This window comes from Bos grunniens, chromosome 3 (genome assembly GCF_055505025.1).
Source record: "Bos grunniens cultivar Pamir isolate PY7600 chromosome 3, Bosgru_T2T1.0, whole genome shotgun sequence".
Taxonomy (NCBI): domain Eukaryota; kingdom Metazoa; phylum Chordata; class Mammalia; order Artiodactyla; family Bovidae; genus Bos; species Bos grunniens.
In genome coordinates, this window is record NC_141167.1 from 76794492 (window position 1) to 76813128 (window position 18637).

Consider the following 18637-nt stretch of genomic DNA (forward strand, 5'->3'; position numbering starts at 1 on the left):
GATGGAAATTATGCAGTTTAAATCATGTATCATTAAAGGTGTGGAAAAAATGATAATAGCAACCAGAATTGAATTATTTTATAAGTCCCCATTTGATTGTATTATTTTGTAGGTTCCCAGGGTATAATCAGTAGCACTTACATTGCAGATCTGTTTCTGTTTTATATTGAATATTTTCTTCAGTGTGAGCTAAAATAATGAAAAGTATATGATTTGACAAAAGGATTAAATTTTTGCTGTTTTTACTAGTTGTCTTCTGAAGCCACCTCTTACTTAAAATATTTCTATCTATATGAAGCACAATATTTCATATTGATGGAAACAGATCTTAATGGGACTAAATTATTGCATGTGCCATTTGGGTTAGAAAAAGGAAGGAATTCCTGCCATTAATGGCAATTAAACATTGAAGTAAATATAAAAGAATTTGTGACAATTAGTTGAATTTTCTATTCATTTCTTTGAACACAAGAGAGATGTTAATCTCTTTTGAACATATTAAGAGTGATTCCACCAGGCACAAAAGTCGGGTGAGTTATTTTCAGGATGCTTTTTATCCTTGTGTGCTGTGCTGTGCTCAGTCACTTCAGTCATGTCCAACTCTCTGCAACCCCTTGGGCTGTAGCCCACCAAGCTCCTCTGTCCAAGGGATTCTCTAGGCAAGAATACTGGAGTGGGTTGCCATGTCCTCCTCCAAGGGATTTTCCTGACCTAGGGATCAAACCCTCATCTCTACATCTCCTGCATTGGCAGGCACATTCTTTACCACCAGCACCACTTGGAAAGTCAGCTTTCTATCCTTAATGACTCAATTTTCACACAAATACTATATAGCCAGCTTGTTTGGTTCCATTTAACTGATTTGCGGTTTAGGTTCTTTTCTTCCTCTGAAAACACCCAAAAGACCTGTACCACGTTAAGGTTCTTCTCTTATACGTCCTACAACTCCACTCTTCCTGGTTGAACTGTTTGCTTACTCAGGGTTAGTTTTATTTTTGCCTTGAACTGTTTAGGCCACTTGTGTTCATTATTACAATTTCACTATTTAATTAATACTGTGAAAACCAGTGAAATATGGGTACAAATAGTCTTTGCATCTGCAAAGCCCAGGTAGACTGTCTAGAAGAAAAGTGAGTCACCAAGGGAAAGACATTGTAAAATGCTGGAAAACATCGTAAAAGATGTAGATGAATTCTGTACTTAAATGTCTTCACAGGGGTGTTTTAACTGAAACATAAAATCATGATTATTCAAGTAAATAAGGTGGAACTCCTATCAGTCAGAGTAGAGGCCATCTTTCTTCCTTAAAAGCTTGGCTAATTGGTTAACACATATATTTTAAGCTAAAATAAAATCTTAAGATGTGAATGCATACTTCCATTTTGATTCCCCACTGTAACTGACTTTGTTTAGCTATTAGCTTTTGGAGTCCGGTAAGAAGGCTGATTGTAGGTACTTTGAGATGTGTGGTGCATATGCATTCACAGCTGCAACTAGTTTACACCACAGCATGAATTTCCAGTGCTTCTACTGATTTTTTTGTTGTTGTTAATTTATTTTGTTCTTTGGTCTTTTTGAAGAACTGTGCGTGCCTAGAGTACACCACCAAAACATTTGTATTTTGTACATAAAATACTTAAATCAGTAAGATGTACATTGGGAAAACTAATAGAAGATTTATGAACAAGTTTCTTTTAAGTACTTGCTATCTGTTTAGCTTTTAGAGATTAAAAACATTTTAAGGCATTATACCCCCAGATGGACTGATGGCCTGGGGAAGAGACGCTACTTGTATTCTCAAATGTATATTTTTGCTATGCAAAGATTATTAAAACAAAGTACAGCCTATTTCCTTCCTGTGTTTTAATACAAAGGCTGTCATGAAAAGAAGAGACCAAATACAGGCAGAACTGGATTCCAAAGTTGAAGCTTTGACGTCCAAAAAGGCAGATACTGATCTGGTAAGTTTTTAATTTTCTTGTTATAATCATGTAGAATTCATTGTCTAAGATTTTTATTAGCTCTATTACATGCTTGTTTTAAGCATTCAGTAACTGATGCTAAAATTCCTTCTGAAAATTGATTATACGTTGCGTACCATGTGAGTCTGTAAACTTAAGATGCTTTTCTGCCTTTCTGTCTTACATTTTTTCTTACAGTGAGTAAAATATGAAGTTAATTTTGTAAAATTAAAATGTTTGAATAAGGTATGGAAAAAAGAACTTAACATTGTTCCAGATGATTAGTAAGTACTCAGTACATAAATCTATTTTTTACTAGTTTTATAAGAAAATTTTATAAGCTAAATTGGTATTCTTATTACTTTCTAGTTATTATAAACATCTTTACAAAGGAAGTATATTTGTTTTCAAGTTTAATTCTTTCCATAAAATACGTTTTTATGGAAATTTTTAAACATAGAAAAAGATCTAATAATATAATAAACTCATATATTTATCACTGGGTTTCATTAATTCCCAACATTTTACCCAGTTTTTTTTTTTTACCTCTTTACTCATTTTTTTTCCTGAAATATTTGAAAGCAATTTTCAGACATTATATTTTTCACCCGGAATAGGTTAGTATATATATTTTATTGTCTTTGTGTATTTTCAGAGTAACACTATCTGATCAGAATTGTTATTATCATTTTAAAATTGAGGAGGAGGGTTGAAAGGTAGAGTAACTTGCCCAAATTTGTACAGTTCTTGAAACAGTGGTAGCACTGGAGGTGATGGGATCACTTGCCTGCCTCAGACCATGCTGCTTCTCAGAGCAAGTATAAGTGTAGGAAAAATTGCTCATTGAATTCTCTATGGAAGAGATTTCCCTAATTTTATTTTTAATTTAAGAAGTTAGAGTACACTTATGTCATCTGAATGGGTGAATCCTTAAAATCCGCCCCTCCCCCCCTCTGTTAATCCATAGTACTATTACTGCCCATCCCAACTTGGCTTGGGGCTTAACCTCTCTCTTCCCTGCTCTAATTTTCTCTCTAGCTTTAATAATTTTCTGACACAAAAGATGATAGTCTTACTGATTTTCCTTTTATCTTCTCTTTCTTTCGGTTTTCCCCTGTCCATAACCTAAATACTCTAAGGGTAGGAATTTTTTAATTGTTTCCTGAAGCATTCTCAGCCCAAAGAACAATGCCTGGTACATGGTGGACAATGAATAAATAATTGTGAATGAATAAGAATTGCAATGATTGCTCTGATTCATAAAACATTGAAGGCTTGAGACAATGTCTCTACAAAATCAGAGTTTGTGTTAAATGTTGAGATTTCACTAAATAATGATTATGAATTATCCTCATCTTTCTTAACTATATTTATTTTTCAAACTTAAGTTTATTCTCCTGAATGGAACATGAGTGGGGAGTGGTACGCTGTTATGGACAGAGTAGGAGAATGGAATCTGTGAAAGAGAGAAACAAAATGTAGAATAAATGAAACCAGTGCTTGAGGGGAAAATCATTTCCTTTAACCTCAGTAAAGGAGAAAAAAGAGGAAAACCAAGATTAACCTTTTCAATATAATAAGGGATGTGCTCAGCTGCTCAGTCATGTCTGACCCTTTGCCACCCCATGGTCTGCAGCCCACAAGGCTCCTCTGTCCTTGAAGTTTTCCAGGCAAGAATACTAGAGTGGGTTGCCATTTCCTGCTCCAGGGGATCTTCCCAACCCAGGGATTGAACACTCATCTCTTGCATGTGATACATTGGTAAGGTGATTGTTTACCACTGCACCACTTGGGAAACTCTACAATAAGCAATATATATATATATATATGTATATATGTACATATATATTTTTTAGCTTAAAGGATCAACTGGAAGGAACAAAAATGGGTGAGCACATGTAATACAAAATTATAATTGTATCATTGGAACTGTAGAATTTTTTAACTTGTTAAATAGTTTTTAAAGATATATAAATTCATGAGATGTTGAAGTTTGTGATTAGATAAAAATTTGCCCTTGACTAGATACTAGAAAAAAGTACAGTATTTTAAAGTTTCAGGAGAATAGTAAAATGGCTTAAAAACCAAGCATCTGTTCAGAATGGCTTATATTCGTATTTTAAATTGAAAGGAAGAGTAGTTGGGATTGTTCCAACCACAGAAATACAGGAAAACATAGCTTAGGCCCAAATATGGCTAGGCTTTCCCAACTCAACTAAAAAACACGTTTTTTCTTTTCATTTGACTTGCAAATATTTTGTCTTTTTGCTCTATAAAAATTTCCTTGATATCCCGTTATAACCTGATGAGCCATCTGTATTTTTGCTTTCATTGTGTGTGTGTGAGAGAGAGACATGTCCACTATAAAGTATTTTTTTACCTAGTTAGATTCTATGCTGTGAGATGGGAGAAATTTAGAACTTTAATTATCTGCATTATTCTGTAAGATAATTTTTATTAAGATTTGAAACAGAGATGTTTAACAAAGACATTACAAGTATTTTTTTGTTACCTATCAGAAACAGATCCTAAAATGCACAGGCACTAATTTGATGATTTGTGAATGGTTCCACTTACATTTTCATGTCGTTTATTTATTTATAGACCTCACTTTGAAATACCTATGTTATGATGATATCTTTGGAGGCAACCTTCCAGGGTTACTCTCAAAATGAACCTGCTGTGATTGGTCACAGAACAACCAAAGGGAAGTTGCTTAGAAATATGCAGGATAGGGTCACCATGGAAACGTGCCCTTGTGAGGTCCTTCTAAGGAGCCCTCCTTTGCAGTCACCATGGCGACCCTGGCAGAGAACTGAATAGAGCAATCTATCCTGGTTGTTTACCATGGCAACTCAAGCAGGGCCACTTTGGAGACAACCCTGGGGCCATTTCTATGGAGACCTGCTGGGGATGCCTTCAGAGGCTCATCAAAGTCACCTTTGGGTGGGATGTTATATGCAAACCCGACAAAGCAGCTCATAATGCAAAGGACAGTGAAATGAAGCTCTGCCAAGGAGGGCAAAGACTAGAGGAATTATAATTATTGGGTGGAAATAGAGCCCTGATGTGACTAACATTCCAGAGGTCATGTTAGACATATCAGATGATCTTTATGTGGGCTACGTGCCATGTGAATGCAAGGCTCTTATCTTTTATCTTGCCTATAACTTTGTATGTGCTGTAAACTGGCAATTCTGGCATTATTATTAGTTTTTCTCATCACATAAATATGCCCACAAAAATTATATGCTTTCCTGCAAACCAAAATAATTGTTTTAGAGTGAATTCCTTGATTTATTACCTGGGTAGCTGCAAAGTGGCTGCTTCTTAGAGTTGTGGTTTGTACTTCTTGTCTCACAACAATAAAATTAATGGTTTCAAAATGACCTCAACTTAATAAAGACTAGAATACTCATGTGGAGGTCAGTTCAGCTGTTCATTTAGTGTTTTGTCATTTAGACTTTGGGGTTAGATAGATGTAGGATCAAATCCTGTCTTATTTGCTTATTAAATCTTAAGACACGTTTCCTAACATTTTAAAGCCTCATTTTATCTTGTATAAAGGGGGAGATTATTAGTGCTTTTCTAATAGCCTTGTTAAGGATTTAGTGATAAAATGCAAGTCAGTTATTTGGATCATATGAATAGAAAGCACTCAGTGGTTGTTAGCTGTGGTTATTTTGATGGCTTTACAAAAGTTTAACACTTGAGTTGGGTCCTGTAAAACGAGTAAGGAATTGTTCCTTGAAGACTAGTGAGTGGCTATTATGAAAAGTAGTAAAAGCTGAAACAATGTGAGGAACCTTGTTTGATGTGTAGTGAGCAGGATGCTGAAGAATGTGGTGCAGAAGAATCCTGTTGCAGGATGTAGCTCTAAAGGTGGGTTGCAGTCAGATCAGAAAGGAGCCTTATTTGTCAGGATGAAGCATATGGGCTTTATCCTTTGGACTGTGTGGTTCCAGCAAGTGCCTGAACTGAAGCAGTGGTTGCAGAGTTGCTGAGAAGAGAAATTTGAGAGAGGTGGGAGATAGAATGTGAAGCATGTAAAGAATGAGAGTGGCCCTTGTTTCAAGTTCTTAGTGACCCTTGACATTTCTAGCTTGTAAGGAAAGCAGATTGTGGCTCAATAAACTGAACTGTAGCATGTAAGGGAAGAAGAAAATTGGAGATGTGCAACTTTATGTCATGATGAGACAACATTTAAGGCAGAATATTCAGTGAAACATTTTATCAAATGTTGTTGGGTACTTAACATATAAGAGACACTAATCCAGGCACTAGGGAGAAAATGGTCAAGAAAGACCCTAGTGAGTCCTAAATTCTGGAGACAGAGACAAAAGCAACAAATAAAATTTATAGTGTATTGTCACATATGATAAGTATGGAGAAGAGGCAATGTTGGGGAGCAGTGTGATTTAAATTTAGGGGTCAGGAAAGGTCTTACCAGGAAGCTGTTTATGTAAAACCCCAGAAAGTTGAGGTCTTGAGCTCCGTAAATACCTGGCAGAACATGTCAGGCAGTGGGGACAGTACATGCAAAGTGGAGTTATGCCTGTATGTTTCTTGCAAAGCAAGGAGACCAGTGTTGCTGGAGTGGAATGAGGATGCAGAAGAGCTGTGGGAAACGAGGTTGGAGTGGTAAGCAGGGGTCAGATAGTGTAAGATTATAAGATTTGGTCTCAATAAGTTAGGAAGATGACAGTGGAAAGGAGGAGTGACATGGTAAGACTTGTTCTAAAATGACTACCATGCTTGGGAAAGACGAAAGGTAATGCATATGTTGGGTGTGCATGGAACGGGAGGCCAGAGCTGGAGACTAGCTCTTCCAATCCCAGGGCACACCCTAGCTTGAACCCGGGCAGAAGTAGTGTGGAGTGGTCAGATTCTGAGGATATTTTGCAGATACAGCTGTTGCTATTTGGTGCACTATGAATTGTGAGTGAACAAGGATTATACCACGGTTTTCAAACCAAGCAAGTGGGAGTTAAGTGTTGGCACTGAAATGGCAAAGACTTTGGGAAGAACATGGAGAAGGTGAGTAAATCAGATCTGAGTGTATGAAGTTGGTGTGCCTGGAGATAACCAAGTGAGGTGTTGAGCAGGGACGTATGGAAATCTGTATAAAAATCCAGAGGTCAAGGAGGACCCAGCTGGAAATTACTAGCAGATAAGTTGTAGTTAAAGCTATGACATTTGTTCAGATCACTAAAGGATGAGAAAAAGAGGCCCCAGGACTTCATAGGATTGAGCCATGATATATTCCAACAAAAAAAAAATCAGAGATGAGATGGCTAGCTATGAGAAGGAAAGGGAATTTATATAGCTTTGGCTGGAGGTAGGTAATTTGACCGATAAGAAGAACTAAACAGATTTACTTGGGCTTCCCTTGTGGCTCAGCTGGTAATGAATCCACCTGCAATGTGGGAGACCTTGGTTCGATCCCTGGGTTGGGAAGATCCCCTGGAGAAGGGAAAATCTACCCCCTCCAGTATTCTGGCCTGGAGAATTCCATGGACTGTATAGTCCATGGAGTTGCAAAAGAGTCAGACATGACTGAGCGACTTGCATTTTCACTTTCAAACAGATTTACTTAGGGTCATTCAACTTTTTTAATGACTTCTCTGTTTATGAGGTATTTGTAAAACAATTTGATACAGAATAAGGTAAATGTAGATAATAAGATATTTTAATAGACATTGAGACATATATGCTCTGATAAAGAAGATATTAAAGAACAGATATTCAGTCAAAGTAAGGAAAACTCTGCCTGTGAAGATGAAGGTATAACAGTACTGAGATTTTGAGGAAAACTCAAATATTTGGAGGAACTTGTGGTTTTTGCAGTTTAGTTATAAGTTTTCAGAGTCAGAGCTTCTGTTTGAAAATGCTTATTCATTTCACTGTTTAACTGTAAGATAAATAAGGTTCATCTGTGCTGCTAAATAATGCTGCATATCCATTTTATTTTTATTTTTATTTTTGAATGGATGATTTATAATTTGCCACTCAAAGCAGCATTCAAATATAAATGCATATGAATACATTTGACATTTAGCAATATGTGCATGGAATCTGAGAGTTGGATCTAGATATAATGCCATAGCCGTTTAGCAGTATATTTATGTGAACAAAAATAAAAAATGCATTTTCATAAGATCGTTACAGTTTGGATTTGCATATAGCCACATTCAGAAGATACAAACAGACACCAAATTTATTTAATCTGGTCCTTGCTTCTTGTGAGTTGCTATTTTTGAACCAGTTTTTTACTCCCATCTCAAATTGTGGTTATTAATCTTGAAATGTTCTTGATACTGTACTCAATGCTTTTTAAACTTTGAAGAAATAACATTGACATAGTTTTCTTTTTTTTTTTTGGTAGTCAGGGCAGAGGTTGGCTCTACCTTTTCTTGGATATTTGTTATTTCACTTCTCTCCCCTGATTTTTTAACAAATTGATTCCTTTCTATAGGCCTCATTTTCTAGTGTCTATTTTTCTCTCTCCGCTTCTTTTGTGTCTATTTGCTTCTACATGGGTTTCTCATGAACACAGATGATATGCATAGGTACATATATACACACTCACACAGCCATGAAAGACATGGTGCTATCCAGTGAAAGAAGAAAGGACTTTCTTTGTGTATGTTTCGTTTTATCAGTTTATCCTAGAAGATATCCAGCAGACTTTTTCTCATATCTTATGGTGAGACCATGATCAAACTAGTACTTTGGAGTAGAAATGTGACCATCAGTACTGAATTGGACCAGCTCGAAGCTGCCCTCTGATGCAAAAACCTAAACAATAAAAACAAACAAACTGGGGCTCTTACATGTAGTAAGAGGGAGAATGGGGAATGGATTTGAAGTAAATAGTTAATAAATATGTGCCTCACATACACAGTGTAGCTGTACATTGGAGTTGTAGACACACTACTGGTTGGGAATCCGGGTGAATGAGTGATGAAAGCCCTCAGTAGCCTCTCCTCCCAGAACAAAGTTCCAGGCAGTGCCTAGAATCCCTCTCCCTCTGAACCACCACTGGCAGGCCTCTCATTCAGGGCATCATTGGTTCAAATGGTTGGAAAAAAAAGTCCATGTGCTGCTATTTATATAAACTTGTAGAGGGTAATAATAAGTATTTGATTAAAAAGCAAAAATCATGTCAGTTCTATGAATAAGAGCCTGTTGAGCCTGAGATCTTTATTGGGAATTTTATCAGGTTACTTTTCTCCTCTGTTATTTATCTCATGGGATTGCAAGTAGAGCAGTATCTGAAAAGTGTTTAATAAAAGATCTTAAACCCAGTTGTAGACTTGCATGTGATTTTAGCCATAGCATTGTGTGCCTTTATAGTTTAGGACAAGTTACTTACATTCTCCTTGCTTTAGTTTTCTCAACTATAAAAGTTGTGGGTAATACCTTCCTTAGAGTGTAGTTAAGTCAGCCCGTGAATACTATGAGTTTAGTACCTAACTAGGTAGATTGTAAATATTGTGTATTTGAAATATATATTGATGTCTCATTCAAAGTTTGGAAAGTGGTAACTGTAATCCTGCTTGTTAGATCATTACACTGCTTAAAAAAAAAATGACGTAGTAATTATCTTGAGTTAAATAGTGACTGCTCCCGTTGCCCCACCTGATCACTGGGCAATTGAATATATAATTTAAAATGTATATGAATATATACTGACCCTTAAAAAGTTTGTGATTTTTACTCCAACAGTTGTTTTACTAAACTGCATTTGGCATTGTACCATTGATTTGTAATAAAGGACATTTTAAAAAAGAGAAACATTAATCTCTTTATTATAAGCATCAGCATCACTGTATACTTACTAATTAAGTTTTTCTTTATGAGGACCCCTGAGAAATGATTCATTTATTTATCAGCACCAGCAATAGGATTTAATTTCTCTGGAGCCATTAACTTGTTTTCAGTGTGTGCACATCTTCAGTTTTATACCTATTCCTAGCACACTCTTTATCCCACTCTTTACATTAGTTTCTAGAATGTTGAGAACCCCAATTCTGATCCACTTCTATCTGGCTGATGTGTTTTTTGTTTCTAACTCACCCCTGGATTTACCTTGTTTTCCCCCTACTTTTGTTTTCCCTTTGTGCTATTGTCTTTATCTACTTCAGTTCAGTTCAGTTCAGTTGCTCAGTCATGTCCAACACTTTGTGAGCCCATGGACTGCAGCACACCAGGGCTCCCTGTCCATCACCAACTCCCGGAGTTTACCCAAACTCATGTCCATTGAGTTGGTGATGCCATCCAACCATCTCATCCTCTGTCGTTCCCTTCTTCTTCCACCTTCAATCTTTCTCAGCATCAGGGTCTTTTCAGATGAGTTAGCTCTTTGCATCAGGTGGCCAAAATATTGGAGTTTCAGCTTCAACATCAGTCCTTCCAAGGAATACTCAGGACTGATCTCTTTTAGGATGGACTGGTTGGATCTCCTTGCAGTCCAAAAACTCTCAAGAGTCTTCTTCAACACCACAGTTCAAAAGTGTCAGTTCTTCGGTACTCAGCTTTCTTTATAGTCCAACTCTCCCATCCATACATTATTACTGGAAAAACCATAACCTTGACTAGACGAACCTTTGTTGGCAAAGTAATGTCTTTGCTTTTTAATATGCTGTCTAGGTTGGGCACAGTTTTTATTCCAAGGAGTAAGTGTCTTTTAACTTCATGGCTGCAGTCACCATCTGCAGTACTTTTGGAGCCCAAGAATATAAAGTCTGTCACTGCTTCCATTGTTTCCCCATCTATTTGCCATGAAGTGATGGGACCGGATGTAATGATCTTAAGTTTTCTGAATGTTGAGCTTTAAGCCAACTTTTTCACTCTCCTCTTTCACTTTCATCAAGAGGCTCTTTAGTTCTTCTTCATTTTCTGCCATAAGGGTCATGTCATTTGCATATCTGAGGTTATTGATAGTTCTCAGGCCAATCTTGATTCCAGCTTGTGCTTCTTCCAGCCCAGCGTTTCTCATGATGTACTCTGCATATAAGTTAAATAAGCAGGATGACAATATGCAGCCTTGATGTACTCCTTTTCCTATTTGTAACCAGTCTGTTGTTCCATGTCAAGTTCTATCTGTTGCTTCCTGACCTGCATACAGATTTCTCAAGAGGCAGGTCAGGTGGTCTGCTATTCCCATCTCCTTCAGAATTTTCCACAGTTTGCTGTGGTTCACACAGTCAAAGGCTTTGGCGTAGTCAATAAAGCAGAAATAGATGTTTTTCTGGAACTCTCTTGCTTTTTCGATGATCCAGCAGATGTTGGCAATTTGATCTCTGGTTCCTCTGCCTTTTCTAAAACCAGCTTGAACATCTGGAAGGTCACAGTTCATGTATTGCTGAAGCCTGGCGTGGAGAATTTTAAGCATTACTTTACTAGCATGTGAGATGAGTGCAATTGTGTAGTAGTTTGAGCATTCTTTGGCATTGCCTTTCTTTGGGATTGGAATGAAAACTGACCTTTTCCAGCCTGTGGCCACTGCTGAGTTTTCCAAATTTGCTGGCATATTGAGTGCAGCACTTCCACAGCATCATCTTCCAGGATTTGGAATAGCTCCACTGGAATTCCATCACCTCCACTAGCTTTGTCAGTAGTGATGCTTTCTAAGGCCCACTTGACTTCACATTCCAGGATGTCTGGCTCTAGATGAGTGATCACACTATCGTGATTATCTTGGTCATGAAGATATTTTTTGTAGAGTTCTTCTGTGTATTCTTGCCATCTCTTCTTAATATCTTCTGCTTCAGTTAGGTCCATACCATTTCTGTCCTTTATCGAGCCCATCTTTGCATGAAATGTTCCCTTGGTATCTCTAATTTTCTTGAAGACGTCTCTAGTCTTTCCCATTGTTTTGTTTTCCTCTATTTCTTTGCGTTGATTACCGAGGAAGGCTTTCTTATCTCTCCTTGCTGTTCTTTGGAACTCTGCATTCAGATGCTTCTATCTTTCCTTTTCTCCTTTGCTTTTCACTTCTCTTCTTTTCACAGCTATTTGTAAGGCCTCCTTAGACAGCCATTTGGTTTTTTGCATTTCTTTTCCAGGGGGATGGTCTTGATCCCTGTCTCCTGTACAATGTCTGAACCTCTGTCCATAGTTCATCAGGCACTCTGTCTATCAGATCTAGTCCCTTAAATATATTTCTCACTTCCATTGTATAATCATAAGGGATTTGATTTAAGTCATACCTGAATGGTCTAGTGGTTTTCCCTACTTTCTTCAATTTAAGACTGAATTTGGCAATAAGGAGTTCATGATCTGAGCCACAGTCAGCTCCAGGTCTTGTTTTTGCTGACTGTGTAGAACTTCTCCATCTTTGGCTGCAAAGAATATAATCAATCTAATTTCAGTGTTGACCATCTGGTGATGTCCATGTATAGAGTCTTCTCTTGTGTTGTTGGAGGAGGGTGTTTGCTATGACCAGTGAGTTCTCTTGGCAAAACTCTATTAGCCTTTGCCCTGCTTCATTCCTTATTCCAAGGCCAAATTTGCCTTTTACTCCAGGTGTTTCTTGACTTCCTACTTTTGCATTCCAGTCCCCTATAATGAAAAGGACATCTTTTTTGGGTGTTAGTTCTAAAAGGTCTTGTAGGTCTTCATAGAACTGTTCAACTTCAGTTTTTTCAGCATTACTGATTGGGACATAGGCTTGGATTACTGTGATACTGAATGGTTTGCCTTGGAAACGAACAGAGATCATTCTGTCATTTTTGAGATTGCATCCAAGTACTGCATTTCAGACTCTTTTGTTGACCATGATGGCTACTCCTTTCTTGTAAGGGATTCCTGCCCACCTTAGTAGATATAATGGTCACCTGAGTTAAATTCACCCATTCCAGTCAATTTTTGTTTGCTGATTCCTAGAATGTCAATATTCACTCTTGCCATCTCCTGACTGACCACTTCCAATTTGCCTTGATTCATGGATCTAACATTCCAGATTCCTATGCAATATTGCTCTTTACAGCATGGGACCTTGCTTGTATCACCAGTCACATCCACAACTGGGTATTGTTTTTACTTTGGCTCCATCCCTTCATTCTTTCTGGAGTTTTTTCTCCACTGATCTCTAGTAGTATATTGGGCCCTTACCAACCTGGGGAGTTCCTGTTTCAGTATCCTACCATTTTGCCTTTTCATACTGTTCATGGAGTTCTCTCCTTGCTATTTAACTGGGGCCAAACTATGGTGGAGGTAATGAAGATAATGGTGACCTCCTTCAAAAGATCCCATGCATGTACTGCTACGCCACCAACCCACGCCTCCGCTGGAGACTCCTGGATACTTACAGGCAAGTCTGGGTCAGTCTCTTGTGGGATCATTGCTCCTTTCTCCTGGATCCTGGTGCACAAGGTTCTGTTTGTACCCTCCAAGAGTCTATTTCGCGTTAATGGCGACTTCCTTCAAGAGGGCTTCTGCCATACCCACGTCCCACGTCTGCTACACCCAGAGCCCCTGTCCCTGTGGCAGTCCACTGCTGACCAGTACTGCCACAGGAGACACTCAAACACAGTTCTGTCTCAGTCTCTGTGGGGTCCCTGGGTCCTGGTGAGCACAAGGTTTGTTTGAGCCCTCTGAGCATCTTTGGTAGGAATCGAGTTTCACTCTAAATGCAAATTCGCCCCTACTCTCATCTTACTGGGGTTTCTCTGACTTTGGATGTGGGGTATCTCCTCATAGCCAGTCCAGAGAAGCACATCCACTGCTCCTGAATTTCGATGTTCGGTATCTCATGGCTTCTGCTCCTGACCTTGGACGTGGGGTATCTCCTATCTGCCGCTCCAGTGGCTCCAGCGCCGCTCAACTGCAGCTCACTGCTCCTTTAAAGTAGTTGTAGGATCTAGTTTTGGAGGCCATCTTAAATCTAAAATGGAACAGAAATAATAAATTTAATGACTGAAGTAAAATGTTCCAGATAATTTCAAAGATCACACTTTTTCAAACATATTTTTGACCTCCCACCTCCAAAATGTGTTCTTATTTTTTAAAGAATCCTCCAACCCCAGCATATCTGATGTGAACACAAACTTGAACATCAAACTACTTGTGTTAACTGTATTAACCCAGAAAATTAGTCAGGAGATGTCTGATGGTGAAGTGAAAATATTGTACTACTTCCAAAATTTTTACCCATAAAATTTGCTAACGAAGTTAGTGCTTTATTAAGGTTTACTGATTCGAAAACGGAACATATAAACTTACGGTCTTGATGAATAAGGCCTGTGTACCTTTGTGGTGGGTGAGGGTGGATGAAGTTGGTGGAGGAGAAAATGAAATACTGTGCCATAGGAGAGGCAGTGGAACATTATGGTAAACGGCTTTCTAAGGGAGGGTTGTGAGCTCTGTGTCTTTCTGTAGGAACTTTTTTTTTTCTCCCCACTGTCTTGACTGCAACAGAAAAATAACAGACGGATAAGTAAAAGGAATAGTTTAAAATTCCAGTCATTTCTTCTCAGGATTTAAGAAATTCTACTTATAGTGTCCTTGTGGACTCGTGGCTTGGTTTGTGGAGGTCTGCCTACCATAGATATAATAGTTTAAACAGCTGTCCCATATAGAAACTCAAAATAGATTCAATTTCTTTTAATTTAGACTTTTTGTTAATAGGAAATGTGTCCTAAGGGTCCATCTTACATATCTCTTTCACTCCCAGCCCTGCCTGGGCGCTCAATAAATATTTGATTATGCTTAGAGCAGGAACACACTGGGAGTCTGAAGCCTGGAGAGGGCTTTGATTTGCCTTTACTTAACTTGTGACTTTAATCAGACATTTAGTATTCTTTACCCATGAACATGCAGAAATAATGCTTACTTTGAAGAAACTTTTTTTGAAGATGAATTAATGTTTATAAATCTAGAGTTTGTGTCAGTAAAAATTTTGGTAAGTTAGAAGAAGAAAGTATAAAAGACTAATATTCTATAAAATATGTAATGGTATCATAAAACATAATTTAAAGTATGAATCGTTTCTAAATATTACTTCTAAAAATTAAAAAAAGCCTAATCCTACAAAGAACTAGAAATTCTCTTCTAGTACAGTGCCATATGACTAAATTAACTGCATTTTGATTTACTATATTTCTTGGTTTTGGAAAGTAAACTTTTTCTTCCTACTAAATCTTAGTCAGTAGGGAAAAAAACTTACTGGGTAATGCCCCAAAGTTCCGTTCAATTTTCAAAGAGGTTCTAGACTCTCTCTCTTGTTTTCCTTTCTGAAGCATATTTAGCATTTGTTTCATCCCTATTATATGACAGGCACTGTGCCAATAGCTTACGTTTACTATCCCTTGAAAGAGGAAATGACAACTAACTACAGTATTCTTACCTGGAGAATCTCATGGACATGCTAAGCGAATTAGCATGCACACATACATACAATGCGTAATACTATAAGGAGGCAGATCAGGTGGTCGGTATTCCCATCCCTTTCAGAATTTCCCACAGTTTATTGTGATCCACACAGTCAAAGGCTTTGGCATAGTCAATAAAGCAGAAATAGATGTTTTTCTGGAACTCTCTTGCTTTTTCCATGATCCAGCGGATGTTGGCAATTTGATCTCTGGTTCCTCTGCCTTTTCTAAAACCAGCTTGAACATCAAGAAGTTCACGGTTCACATATTGCTGAAGCCTGGCTTGGAGAATTTTGAGCATTACTTCACTAGCATGTGAGATGAGTGCAATTGTGCAGTAGTTTGAGCATTCTTTGGCATTGCCTTTCTTTGGGATTGGAATGAATACTGACCTTTTCCAGTCCTGTGGCCACTGCTGAGTGTTCCAAATTTGCTGGCATATTGAGTGCAGCACTTTCACAGCATCATCTTTCAGGATTTGGAATAGCTCAACTGGAATTCTGTCACCTCCACTAGCTTTATTCATAGTGATGCTTTCTAAGGCCCACTTGACTTCACATTCCAGGATGTCTGGCTCTAGGTGAGTGATCACACCATCGTGATTATCTGGGTCATGAAGATCTTTTTTGTATAGTTCTTCTGTGTATTCTTGCCATCTCTTCTTAATATCTTCTGCTTCTGTTAGGTCCATACCATTTCTGCAGGTCAGGAAGCAACAGTTAGAACTGGACATGGAACAACAGACTGGTTCCAAATAGGAAAAGGAGTACGTCAAGGGTGTATATTGTCACTCTGTTTATTTAACTTACATGCAGAGTACATCATGAGAAACACTGGACTGGAAGAAACACAAGCTGGAATCAAGATTGCCGGGAGAAATATCAATAACCTCAGATATGCAGATGACACCACCCTTATGGCAGAAAGTGAAGAGGAACTCAAAAGCCTCTTGATGAAAGTGAAAGTGGAGAGTGAAAAAGTTGGCTTAAAGCTCAACATTCAGAAAACGAAGATCATGGCATCCGGTCCCATCATTTCATGGGAAATAGATGGGGAAACAGTGGAAACAGTGTCAGAATTTATTTTTCTGGGCTCTAAAATCACTGCAGATGGTGACTGCAGCCATGAAATTAAAAGATACTTACTCCTTGGAAGGAAAGTTATGACCAAACTAGATAGCATATTCAAAAGCAGAGACATTACTTTGCCAACAAGGGTTCGTCTAGTCAAGGCTATGGTTTTTCCTGTGGTCATGTATGGATGTGAGAGTTGGACTGTGAAGAAGGCTAAGCGCTGAAGAATTGATGCTTTTTAACTGTGGTGTTGGAGAAGACTCTTGAGAGTCCCTTGGACTGCAAGGAGATCCAACCAGTCCATTCTGAAGGAGATCAGCCCTGGGATTTCTTTGGAAGGAATGATGCTAAAGCTGAAACTCCAGTACTTTGGCCACCTCATGTGAAGAGTTGACTCATTGGGAAAGACTCTGATGCTGGGAGGGATTGGGGGCAAGAGGAAAAGGGGACGACAGAGGATGAGATGGCTGGATGGCATCACTGACTCAATGGACATGAGTCTCACTGAACTCCGGGAGTTGGTGATGGACAGGGAGGCCTGGTGTGCTGCGATTCATGGGGTCGCAAAGTGTCAGACATGACTGAGTGACTGATCTGATCTAATAAGGTAGGCATACCTGAGTCTCATTTTTGTAGATGAGAAAATTGAGGCCTATATTATCAATCAGCCAAGAGTTGTGAATTCCCTCCCTTGACTTTTGTGACCATTTATGCTAAAGATTGCAGGCCAGTTACAGTAACTTGTTTGATACTTCCTTATGATTAAATTGTCAAAATTTGACAGGAATATTTTCAAGTGATGCTGTGATCTATGTGTTTGGTAGCACATGATATTTATTTGTCCCATTAACAAATACAGGCAATGCCAAAGAATGCTCAAACTATTGCACAATTGTACTCATCTCACATGCTAGCAAAGTAATGCTCAAAATTCTCCAAGCCAGGCTTCAGCAATACGTGAATCGTGAACTTCCAGATGTTCTAGCTCGATTTAGAAAAGGCAGAGGAACCAGAGATCAAATTGCCAATGTCCGCTGGATCATCAAAAAAACAAGAAGCTTCCAGAAAAATATCTATTTCTGCTTTATTGACTATGCCAAAACTTTTGACTGTGTGGATCACAATAAACTGTGGAAAATTCTGAAAGAGATGGGAATACCAGACCACCTGACCTGCCTCTTGAGAAACCTGTATGCAGGTCAGGAAGCAATAGTTAGAACTAGACATGGAACAACAGACTGGTTCCAAACAGGAAAAGGAGTACGTCAAGGCTGTATATTGTCACCCTGCTTATTTAACTTCTATGCAGAGTACATCATGAGAAACGCTAGGCTGGAAGAAGGCACAAGATGGAATCAAGATTGCAGGGAGAAATATCAATAACCTCAGATATGCAGATGACACCACCCTTATGGCAGAAAGTGAAGAGGAACTAAAAAGCCTCTTGATGAAAGTGAAAGAGGAGAGTGAAAAAGTTGGCTTAAAGCTCAACATTCAGAATACTAAGATCATGGCATCTGGTCCCATCACTTCATGGCAAATAGATTGGGGAACAGTGGAAACAGTGGCAGACTTTATTTTTTGGGGCTTCATAATCATTGAAAGATGGTGATTGCAGCCATGAAATTAAAAGATGCTTACTCCTTGGAAGGAAAGTTATAACCAAGCTAGATAGCATATTCAAAAGCAGAGATATTACTTTGCCAACAAAGGTTCGTCTAGTCAAGGCTATGGTTTTTCCTGTGGTCATGTATGGATGTGAGAGTTGGACTGTGAAGAAGGCTGAGCACCGAAGAATTGATGCTTTTGAACTGTGGTGTTGGAGAAGACTCTTGAGAGTCCCTTGGACTGCAAGGGGATCCTACCAGTCCATCCTAAAGGAGATGGTGTTCATTGAAGTTCATTGGTAGGACTGATGTTGAAGCTGAAACTCCAATATTTGGCCACCTGATGCGAAGAGCTGACTCATTGGAAAAGACCCTGATGCTGGGAAAGACTGAGGGCAGGAGGAGAAGGGGATGACAGAGGATGAGTTGTTTGGACAGCATCACCCACTCAATGGACATGAGTTTGGGTGAACTCCAGGAGTTAGTTATGGACAGGGAGGCCTTACATGGGATCGCAAAGAGTCAGACACGACTGAGCTACTGAACTGAACAATATACTCTTTGGTTCCACTTGGTTAAGATGGTGTGTGCCCAGCTTCTCCATTGTAAAATCACTCCTT

General features: G+C 38.6%; 1 protein-coding gene across 11 annotated transcripts in view; it reads left to right on the forward strand.

Moving 5' to 3' along the window:
- The window catches only part of SNX7 (sorting nexin 7), a 163999-nt gene that overhangs the window by 57589 nt on the left and 87773 nt on the right, over window positions 1-18637 (forward strand). For 8 of the 11 annotated variants that reach the window (XR_015160555.1, XR_015160557.1, XM_086391372.1 and 5 more), the window contains exon 7: window positions 1875-1961. The exons of the other annotated variants lie outside the window; for them this stretch is intronic. Coding sequence is in view for 6 of the 8 variants with exons in the window: in XM_086391372.1 (XP_086247498.1) it covers window positions 1875-1961 (87 nt within the window). In the remaining 2 variants the exon portion in view is untranslated. The remainder of the gene's footprint in view (window positions 1-1874; window positions 1962-18637) is intronic. 11 annotated transcript variants of the gene reach the window in all.